The sequence below is a fragment of the Bombina bombina genome, chromosome 6 (genome assembly GCF_027579735.1).
Source record: "Bombina bombina isolate aBomBom1 chromosome 6, aBomBom1.pri, whole genome shotgun sequence".
In the NCBI taxonomy this organism is placed as follows: domain Eukaryota; kingdom Metazoa; phylum Chordata; class Amphibia; order Anura; family Bombinatoridae; genus Bombina; species Bombina bombina.
Genome location: NC_069504.1, coordinates 214,322,525 through 214,334,708, shown reverse-complemented (window position 1 = coordinate 214,334,708; position 12,184 = coordinate 214,322,525). Strand labels below are relative to the sequence as shown.

The window sequence follows — 12,184 nt, the reverse complement described above, 5'->3', positions numbered from 1 at the left end:
ATTAAATCCATTTTTTTCTTTTCAGTACTTTCTTTAGCCAGTAACAACTAATATAATCCACCTTAAATAAAGGTAGAGTCAAAGAGAACAAGGGAGGGAGGTTAGGAGGAGTAACATGGAAGAGGCAGGCGGGGGGAGTTCCAATGATTGCAGAAGGCTGAGGGAAACACAGAGTGCTGGGGGAACCTAAACTGATAGAGCACCGGTATACTGTGCATAGTGAGGGCTGCAAGGGGGGATCTGAGGGGCTCAGGCTGGGGGAAGAAGGAAGGGGTGGAATCCTGTCATAGTTCTTTCTCTTTATTCACTTGAACTATCTGAACATGCTGGTTACAAAGTGGCTTGCCGGTCTCATCTGTCATCTTTGCGTTCTGCAAACTCGCTCTTGGGAAAGCCGTCTTCACCCCAAACAAGGTAACGAAATAAGGCAGTGACATGAAACATAATCACAAAAATCAGTGCACTGAAATGGGATTCTTCCCCTTACTATTCTGTAGCACATGGAAAATGAATGGAAATCATTTCTGCAAACTCCAAATGTGTCCTCTATGTCTATATAGATACTCTATACAGTGATTATCCAACTATTGAGGATGTGACACCAGTGACTTACTTTTAAAGTGACAAACTAAGGTGACTTACAATGTACAGTATATAGTTAGAGATAGGAAAGATACAGTCTTTTTATTTAGGATTTGCCTTCAATTTGCCTACATCAATTACATGGTTGAAATGTTTTACATATTTACATTTAATACTTTTATAAACCTCTCATGAACCCATTTTTGGACATAATCTTCAGTACTAGTTCTGTGACAACTATAAGGTAGCCAAGTACTGGGACCCATGGATTTCTGACAATGAATAACTGATCTTTAGGGATGTGTATTGATAAATCCAGTTATAATGACTGAAGATATTTATATTTTACATAGTGAGTAAATATATGCAGGAAAAACAGTAAATGTAATACAAAATGTTTATATAGTAGTTGCAATATACACAGCATGTTCTATAGTAATTTTTCTCTTTTCTAGTTTTGTGACACTATTGACTCATTTCTAAACATTACTAGTACTCCAATCGTTCTTACAATGAAAAATGCATGAGTAAAGTTAAAAAGCATGCTTATGTGTTTGTAGCCCATATAAACATAAATGAACGCATATATATATATATATATATATATATATATATATATATATATATATATACAGACACACATTTAGTAGTAAATATTTAGCTATTTATGTAACTTTTTAATAAAGTTGTTCACACCCCATCTTCAGTGACAGTTGCCCGTCAGGTGCTGCATACTAGTGTAGCTGTACAATACAGTATGGTTGCGTATCACTGTTCAGGAATGCAGAATATTTGTTATACATAACAAACTGTTATGTCACATACTGAACAATACTACCACATGTATTGAAGGAATATGGTATTTTAATTTATACAGTTGCAATTTTGTCATTTACCACGGTTTATTCATGGTTGACTGTTCACATTTTTTTTAAATCAAAGGGTGATACGAGTAGTAACAGCATTTTATTTGTAGGGCAGCTGATTTTTGTATGGTTAATCATCATTGTTGGTTGAACTTATTTCCTACAGTTGAAGGGACAGTAAATACTTTGAGATTGTAATATAAAATGTGTAATTATACATAGTTAAACAACTTTTATTTTTTATTTTGCCACCTTTTCCTGTAATTTGAGTCTGAAACACATGAATTTCCCAGTCATGAAAGATCACATGGCAAGTTTAACACGCCAAAACTTACTTCAAATCTCTCTTAAAATTGCAGTTTACTTTCTTATCATTTCTGCTGAAACCAAAACATTTATTTTATTTGCACAGTGACAGTGGCAAGACCGGACTGGCTACTCCAAATAAGGAAATGAGTGCTTGGAGTTTGACCATTAAAAATAAATTGTAGATTTTGCTGATATATTGATTTATTGGAAGTCTGCAGAAACATGTTGTAATTACAAGGTATTTACTGCAGATCCCTTCCCAACCTTTGACTTAAAAGGACATGAATTCCAAAATTAGTCTTTCATGATTCAGATAGCCCATGCATTTGTAAACAACTTTTCCATTTATTTCTATTATCAATTTTTCTTCATTCTCTTGGTATACTTTTTCGAAAGAGTGGCAATGCACTTTTATGAGTTAGTTGAACACTGGTGAGCCAATTACAAGAGGCATATATGTGCAGCCACAATCAGCAGCTAGCTCCCAGCTTCTGAATTCAATATGCTTTTTAGCAAAGGCTACCAAGAGAGCGAAGAAAATTAGATAAAATAAGTAAATTGGGAAGCTGTTTAAAATTGTATCCAAAGCATAAAAGAAAATGTGTTTCATGTCCTTTTAAGAGAGATTTTAATTGTGAAATGCTTGTAATGTGTATGACATGTCCCACATGTATGTACTAGGTATATGTCAGGTTTATGCATAACCCATCTTATTTGCATGCCAAATTCTTTTATTTTGCAAATTACTTCTCTTTTAACATATCAGAAGTCATTAAATTGATCTTTTAAGATGGACGCTCAACTCCCTAGCTGCTTCTAGATAGTGACGGATAACAGGTGACCAATTCTACCTTTACTGCCATCCTTTGTTGTGTATGTTCTTCTACCACAGAATACACAAATATGTTTTCTTTAGGACTCTACCAATTGTGTAAAATCTAAGGCCTAGATTTAGAGTTCGGCGGTAGCCGTCAAAACCAGCGTTAGAGGCTCCTAACGCTGGTTTTGGGCGCCCGCTGGTATTTGGAGTCAGTGATTAAAGGGTCTAACGCTCACTTTACAGCCGCGACTTTTCCATACCGCAGATCCCCCTACGCCATTTGCGTAGCCTATCTTTTCAATGGGATCTTTCTAATGCTGGTATTTAGAGTCGTTTCTGCAGTGAGCGTTAGAGCTCTAACGACAAGATTCCAGCCGCCTGAAAATAGCAGGAGTTAAGAGCTTTCTGGCTAACGCCGGTTTATAAAGCTCTTAACTACTGTACCCTAAAGTACACTAACACCCATAAACTACCTATGTACCCCTAAACCGAGCTCCCCCCACACCGCCGCCACTCGATTAAAATTTTTAACCCCTAATCTGCCGACCGCCACCTACGTTATACTTATGTACCCCTAATCTGCTGCCCCTAACCCCGCCGACCCCTATATTATATTTATTAACCCCTAACTTGCCCCACACAACGTCGCCGCCAGCTACTTACAATAATTAACCCCTAATCTTCCGACCGCAAATCGCCGCCACCTACGTTATCCCTATGTACCCCTAATCTTCTGCCCCTAACATCGCCGACCCCTATGTTATATTTATTAACCCCTAATCTGCCCCCCACAACGTCGCCGACACCTACCTACACTTATTAACCCCTAATCTGCCGAGCGGACCTGAGCGCTACTATAATAAAGTTATTAACCCCTAATCCGCCTCACTAACCCTATCATAAATAGTATTAACCCCTAATCTGCCCTCCCTAACATCGCCGACACCTACCTTCAATTATTAACCCCTAATCTGCCGACCGGAGCTCACCGCTATTCTAATAAATGTATTAACCCCTAAAGCTAAGTCTAACCCTAACACTAACACCCCCCTAAGTTAAATATAATTTTTATCTAACGAAATAAATTAACTCTTATTAAATAAATGATTCCTATTTAAAGCTAAATACTTACCTGTAAAATAAATCCTAATATAGCTACAATATAAATTATAATTATATTATAGCTATTTTAGGATTAATATTTATTTTACAGGCAACTTGGTATTTATTTTACCAGGTACAATAGCTATTAAATAGTTAAGAACTATTTAATAGTTACCTAGTTAAAATAATTACAAATTTACCTGTAAAATAAATCCTAACCTAAGATATAATTAAACCTAACACTACCCTATCAATAAAATAATTAAATAAACTACCTACAATTACCTACAATTAACCTAACACTACACTATCAATAAATTAATTAAACACAATTGCTACAAATAAATACAATTAAATAAACTATCTAAAGTACAAAAAATAAAAAAGAACTAAGTTACAGAAAATAAAAAAATATTTACAAACATAAGAAAAATATTACAACAATTTTAAACTAATTACACCTACTCTAAGCCCCCTAATAAAATAACAAAGACCCCCAAAATAATAAATTCCCTACCCTATTCTAAAATACAAAAATTACAAGCTCTTTTACCTTACCAGCCCTGAACAGGGCCCTTTGCGGGGCATGCCCCAAGAAGTTCAGCTCTTTTGCCTGTAAAAAAAAACATACAATACCCCCCCCCCCAACATTACAACCCACCACCCACATACCCCTAATCTAACCCAAACCCCCCTTAAATAAACCTAACACTAAGCCCCTGATGATCTTCCTACCTTGTCTTCACCATGCCAGGTTCACCGATCCGTCCTGGCTCCAAGATCTTCATCCAACCCAAGCGGGGGCTAGACATCCACTGAAGAAGTCCAGAAGAGGGTCCAAAGTCTTCCTCCTATCCGGCAAGAAGAGGACATCCGGACCGGCAAACATCTTCTCCAAGCGGCATCTTCTATGTTCTTCCATCCGATGACGACCGGCTCCATCTTGAAGACCTCCAGCGCGGATCCATCCTCTTCTTCCGACGACTAGACGACGAATGACGGTTCCTTTAAGGGACGTCATCCAAGATGGCGTCCCTCGAATTCCGATTGGCTGATAGGATTCTATCAGCCAATCGGAATTAAGGTAGGAATTTTCTGATTGGCTGATGGAATCAGCCAATCAGAATCAAGTTCAATCCGATTGGCTGATCCAATCAGCCAATCAGATTGAGCTCGCATTCTATTGGCTGTTCCGATCAGCCAATAGAATGCGAGCTCAATCTGATTGGCTGATTGGATCAGCCAATCGGATTGAACTTGATTCTGATTGGCTGATTCCATCAGCCAATCAGAAAATTCCTACCTTAATTCCGATTGGCTGATAGAATCCTATCAGCCAATCGGAATTCGAGGGACGCCATCTTGGATGACGTCCCTTAAAGGAACCGTCATTAGTCGTCTAGTCGTCGGAAGAAGAGGATGGATCCGCGCTGGAGGTCTTCAAGATGGAGCCGGTCGTCATCGGATGGAAGAACATAGAAGATGCCGCTTGGAGAAGATGTTTGCCGGTCCGGATGTCCTCTTCTTGCCGGATAGGAGGAAGACTTTGGACCCTCTTCTGGACTTCTTCAGTGGATGTCTAGCCCCCGCTTGGGTTGGATGAAGATCTTGGAGCCAGGACGGATCGGTGAACCTGGCATGGTGAAGACAAGGTAGGAAGATCATCAGGGGCTTAGTGTTAGGTTTATTTAAGGGGGGTTTGGGTTAGATTAGGGGTATGTGGGTGGTGGGTTGTAATGTTGGGGGGGGGTATTGTATGTTTTTTTTTACAGGCAAAAGAGCTGAACTTCTTGGGGCATGCCCCGCAAAGGGCCCTGTTCAGGGCTGGTAAGGTAAAAGAGCTTGTAATTTTTGTATTTTAGAATAGGGTAGGGAATTTTTTATTTTGGGGGTCTTTGTTATTTTATTAGGGGGCTTAGAGTAGGTGTAATTAGTTTAAAATTGTTGTAATATTTTTCTTATGTTTGTAAATATTTTTTTATTTTCTGTAACTTAGTTCTTTTTTATTTTTTGTACTTTAGATAGTTGATTTAATTGTATTTATTTGTAGCAATTGTGTTTAATTAATTTATTGATAGTGTAGTGTTAGGTTAATTGTAGGTAATTGTAGGTAGTTTATTTAATTATTTTATTGATAGGGTAGTGTTAGGTTTAATTATATCTTAGGTTAGGATTTATTTTACAGGTAAATTTGTAATTATTTTAACTAGGTAACTATTAAATAGTTCTTAACTATTTAATAGCTATTGTACCTGGTTAAAATAAATACAAAGTTACCTGTAAAATAAATATTAATCCTAAAATAGCTATAATATAAATGTAATTTATATTGTAGCTATATTAGGATTTATTTTACAGGTAAGTATTTAGCTTTAAATAGGAATCATTTATTTAATAAGAGTTAATTTATTTCGTTAGATAAAAATTATATTTAACTTAGGGGGGTGTTAGTGTTAGGGTTAGACTTAGCTTTAGGGGTTAATACATTTATTAGAATAGCGGTGAGCTCCGATCGGCAGATTAGGGGTTAATAATTGAAGGTAGGTGTCGGCGATGTTAGGGAGGGCAGATTAGGGGTTAATACTATTTATGATAGGGTTAGTGAGGCGGATTAGGGGTTAATAACTTTATTATAGTAGCGCTCAGGTCCGCTCGGCAGATTAGGGGTTAATAAGTGTAGGTAGGTGTCGGCGACGTTGTGGGGGGCAGGTTAGGGGTTAATAAATATAATATAGGGGTCGGCGATGTTAGGGCAGCAGATTAGGGGTACATAGGGATAACGTAGGTTGCGGCGGTTTACGGAGCGGCAGATTAGGGGTTAAAAGTGTAATGCAGGGGTCAGCGATGGCGGGGGCGGCAGATTAGGGGTTAATAAGTGTAAGGTTAGGGGTGTTTAGACTCGGGGTTCATGTTAGGGTGTTAGGTGCAGACGTAGGAAGTGTTTCCCCATAGGAAACAATGGGGCTGCGTTAGGAGCTGAACGCGGCTTTTTTGCAGGTGTTAGGTTTTTTTTCAGCTCAAACAGCCCCATTGTTTCCTATGGGAGAATCGTGCACGAGCACGTTTTTGAGGCCGGCCGCGTCCGTAAGCAACTCTGGTATCGAGAGTTGTATTTGCGGTAAAAATGCTCTACGCTCCTTTTTTGGAGCCTAACGCAGCATTTGTTTGAACTCTCGATACCAGAGTTAAATTTATGGTGCGGCCAGAAAAAAACCCGCGGAGCGTTAACAGCCCTTTTACCTCCGAACTCTAAATCTAGCCGTAAGTGTATTTACTAGCAAAGGACAAACTGCTAGACGTTTAGTAAAAAGTACAAAGTGATCCTCTTTGTTAGACTGGTGCTAAGTTAAGTTTATTTTATTCTATATTGATTATTGTTTAATTACTATTTTTGTATGTCGCAACTACTTATTCTGGTATTGTTTCCTTAACCCTGTTTTGCATAAAGCACAAGATACTTAAAGGGACATAAAATGTGTCAGCTCATTTTATTATTGCATTTAACAATGTATTAAATTCTGCTCTACAGCACCAAAGCACATTGGGAGCTAGCTGTACACATGTGGTGAGCCATTGACAAGAGGCATATGTGTGTAGCCGCAATCACCATCTAGCTTCTAGGAGTGGTTTGCTGCTTCTTAACCTACCTAGGCTTGTTTGTCAATAAAGGATAAAAAGAGCACACAATAATAGGTAATATCATTAAATTGAAACTTTTCTTAAAACTGCATGCTTTAAAGGGATATGAAACCCAACTTTTTTCTTTTTAGTTTACTCCTATTATCATTTTTTCTTTGTTTTCCTGGTATCTTTAGTTGAAAAAGCAGGAATGTAAGCTTAGGAGCCTGCCCATTTTTAGTTCAGAACCTGGGTAGCTCTTTCTGATTGGTGGCTACATTTAGAAAAATTAATAATAGGAGTACATTAAAAAGTTGCTTAACCCCTTAACGACCAACGACGTATGGAGTACGTCCTGCAAAAAAATGCAGTTAACGACCAAGGACGTACCCTGTACGACGTTGGTCTTTGAAAGCGGTGGAAGTGAGCCTGATCACTTCCAGCCGCTTTCCTGTTATTGCAGTGATGCCTCGATATTGAGGCATCCTACAATAACAATTTTAGTAGTCCGATGCAGAGAGAGACACTCTGTAGCCCTCTCTGCATTGTGCATTGATGTCGCCAAGCGTTGGTGGGTGGGAGCATCAGTTGTGAGGCCGGTGGGCAGCCCATCAATGTCCTTCCTGTCTGATCACTTCCTGATTATGTTACCTGTTGTCGGCGGAAGCAGCGAGGGGGGCGCATGCATGCGCGGCGATCAGCAAGATTTTCATAAAAAAAAAAAAATGAATGTAACGATGGTGGGGCTCTCCTGGGGTTGGGAAAGAGATCTGGGAGGGCGAGGGAGGTAGGATATCGAGGGGGGGGGGCAGCTACACTACAGAAAATATTGTTTATAAAAATAAATAATTAAAATACACAGTATTTAGGGGCAAACTGGGTACTGGCAGACAGCTGCCAGTACCCAAGATGGCAGAAAATAGCTAGAGGGGGGAGGGTTAGGGAGCTGTATGGGGGGATCAGGGAGGTTGGGGGCTAAGAGGGGATCAAACACTGCAGAATCAATTAAAAAAATAAAAAAATTTAAAAAAAAATTAAAAATGCTTTTTATTTTAGTACTGGCAGACTTTCTGCCAGTACTTAAAATGGTGGTGACAATTGTAAGGTAGGGGGGGGGAGAGAGCTATTTTAGGGGGGTCAGGGAGAGTTCAGGGGGTCATGTGGGAGGTTGATCTCTACACTAAAGCTAAAATTAACCCTACAAGCTACCTAATTAACCCCATCACTGCTGGGCACAATACAAGTGTGGTGCCCGGCAGCATGTAGCAGCCTTTTTATTACCAAATTCAACGCCAAAGCCATATACAGTATGTCTGCTATTTCTGAACACAGGGGATCCCAGAGAAGCTTTTACAACCATTTGTGCCATAATTGCACAAGCTGTTTGTAAATAATATCAGAAACCTAAAATTGTGAAACATTTTACGTTTTTTTTATTTGATTGTATTTGGCGGTGAAATGGTGGCATGACATATACCAAAATGGGCCTAGATCAATACTTTGGGTTGTCTACTACACTACACTAAAGCTATAATTAACCCTACAAGCTCCCTAATTAACCCCTTCACTGCTGGGCATAATACACATTTAGCAGCCTTCTAATTATCAAAAAGCAACGCCAAAGCCATATATGTCTGCTATTTCTGAACAAAGAGGATCCAAGAGAACCATTTACAAGCATTTGTGCCATAATTGCACAAGCTGTTTGTAAATAATTTCAGTGAGAAACCTAAAGATTGTGAAAAAATTGTGAAAAAGTGAACAAATTTTTTTTATTTGATCGCATTTGGCGGTGAAATGGTGGCATGAAATATTCCAAAATGAGCCTAGATCAATACTTTAGGTTGTCTACTAAAAAAATATGTACATGTCAAGGGATATTCAGGGATTCCTGACAGATATCAGTGTTCCAATGTAACTCGCTCATTTTGAAAAAAAGTGGTTTGGAAATAGCAAAGTGCTACTTGTATTTATTGCCCTATAAATTGCAAAAAAAGCATAGAACATGTAAGCATTGGATATTTCTAAACTCAGGACAAAATTTAGAAACTATTTAGCATGTTTTTTTGGTGGTTGTAGATGTGAGGAAAATAATGATATGATATGATGAAAATAATGGTATCTTTAGAAAGTCCATTTAATGGCGAGAAAAACGGTATATAATATGTGTGGGTACAGTAAATGAGTAAGAGGAAAATTACAGCTAAACACAAACACAGCAAAAATGTAAAAATAGCCTTGGTCCCAAATGGTCAGAAAATGGAAAAGTGCTGTGGTCCTTAAGAAGTTATAGGGACTTGAAACCCAAAATGTTTCTTTCATGTTTCAGATAGAGAATACCATTTTAAACAACTTTCCAATTTACTTCTATTATTTTATTTGCTTCCTTCTCTTATTATCCTTTGCTGAAAGGTTTATCTAGGTTAGCTCAGGAGCAGCAGGTTCTAGATGTTGATTGGTGGCTGTAGATATATAACAATTGTTATTGGCTTACCCATGTGTTCAGTTTAAAACCAGTACTGCATTGCTGCTCCTTCAACAAATGATACCAAGAGAATGAAACACATAAATTGGCTATTGTGTTGAATTGATAATTCTATAATAATCTCTGGGTTTAAGTGAAGTATATTAGATTTTTTTTGGTTGAAAATAGTGAATTATATTTCCCTGGAAATTACATTAGATTGTGGGAGTTAAGCTAAGATTTCATTGTGAGATTTAAACATAGGTGAGTACAAAAGTTGATAAACAATCTATATATATTGAATTGGTTAAACTTTCTGGCTATTTATAAATTGTTCTAGTATAATTCATGTGGAATATTTGTTACGTTATTTATTTTGAGTTAAGGTTATTTATAGAAATATTGTGTCCATACCTGGAATAATAGACAATACCTAATGAATAGTAATTCATCTAAATATTTCTATAGCCATCTTTATATTTTAATATTGTGTTGATAAATAGATAGATATAACTGGTCATAGGTGACATTCAGCTACTACATAAATATAATCAAGGTGGATATAAAGATTAACTGATCAGAATTTACTTTTGTAACAATAATATATTATTTGTCAAATTTATAGATATCTAGTGATATTTTGGAGTATATTGACAAAATTCTGCTATATTAATTGTAAATATTGCTGACAATAATTTTATACTGCTATTAATTATTAATATTCATAACTACAATACGTAACAAGTTGGTGGCAACTGCTGCTGATAAATACACTAACATTACTGGAGGACACTCCTGAGACGTATCAACAACACACATACACCTTTTGCTCCTTCCAGTACCACTCCATGTCATATACCATACCCATTTAATTCTTCCACAAAACCTTTTCATTATTACACCTTTGTTTCCTGAATATTTTTTATTTCCTAGCATTGTATTGATTTTTTGTTATGCAAACTGAAAACAAGCCAGCAATAACTATTTACTTCAGGGCTTAAAAACCACTAAATTTTAAAGATTTATTTTGGATTTCTCATGAACACAACACTTAAAGGGTCAGTATACTCCAGAATCTTTATTGCTTAAACAGATAATCCATTTATATTACCCATTCCATATTTTTATATAACCAACAATGTTATATTAATACACTTTTTACTTCTACGATTACCTTGTATCTAAGTCTCTGCAAGCTGCACATTATTTCAGTTCTTTTGACAGACTTGCCTTTTAGCCAATCAGTGGTGATTCATAATTAACTCCACGGGAGTGATCACACTTGAACTAGCGCTGTCTAGCTGTGAGAAATGGTCAAAATGCACTGAGATAAGAGGTGGCCTTTAAGGGCTTAGCAATTAGCATATGTGCCTACTTGGGTTTAGCCTTCAACAAAGAATACCAAGAGATAAAAGCAAGTTTGTTGAAATTGTAAAGTTGTTTAAAATTGCATGCCCTGCCTGAATCATTAAAGTTTAATTTTGACTAGACTGTTCCTTTAACTGTAACTTAATGCTCTCTGTGTTATCCATTACAAGTACAGGGTACACTAAAAACAATTTGGCTGCGTTAAGGGACTTTGATCAAAATTTGCAATCATTCACTTTTAACCCTTTAAGGACACAGCTTTCAGTTTGCTCAATTGTTTTATGACGGAAAAATTCCGTCATATGTCCTTAAGAGGTTAATACCAGATACGGTATTGTGCCGTATATCTAGCATTGATATTGGCTAAATAGTGGAAACAGTGGAAAATGAGTTTTGCCATGAGTGGCTGTAGATACTTAGTTTAGGTATAACAGAGGCTAAAAATAAAGGTATTTTTTCTGCTGATTTAGTTTATGAGTGAAGGTACCTTTTATTTACTTAATATCTATCCGACGGCACTAACTTACAGGACCCAAGCTCCTATAACATTGGGTCTCTAGATACCCAAGGGAGAGAACGAATATGTGGGATGTGTTTGGAGCGCCTAAAAAAGGCCAGGTCTATTTGGGAATATTAAAATATCACAAATTTAATATCACAAATATACAAATGTTAACAAATAATACATATATTACAAAAGCATAAAAGTACATGGATCCACAGTACTTAATAAAAACCAAATAACAGTAGAAATGATAAGATGTACAAAAATACAAGTTGTACAAGAGGATAAAAACAATTTAAAAACAATTAGAGAATACGTTCAGGATAATGAGTTAGCCCCTGGGGGATTTATGGGCACAAGGCTAGATAAAATATGAGACTGTAACTGTATCTCGCATTTTTACAGTCTCATATTTTATCTAGCCTTGTGCCCATAAATCCCCCAGGGGCTAACTCATTATCCTGAACGTATTCTCTAATTGTTTTTAAATTGTTTTTATCCTCTTGTACAACTTGTATTTTTGTACCTCTTATCATTTCTACTGTTAT

General features: G+C 37.0%; 1 protein-coding gene across 1 annotated transcript in view; it reads left to right on the top strand.

The window, feature by feature from the left end:
• The first annotated feature begins 216 nt into the window (after positions 1–216).
• ADAMTS20 (ADAM metallopeptidase with thrombospondin type 1 motif 20) overlaps positions 217–12,184 on the top strand; it is a 578,468-nt gene continuing 566,500 nt past the window's right edge. Inside the window, 1 exon segment of the mRNA XM_053719202.1 lies at positions 217–414. Within this exon segment, the coding sequence (XP_053575177.1) occupies positions 324–414 (91 nt within the window). The 5' untranslated portion in view covers positions 217–323.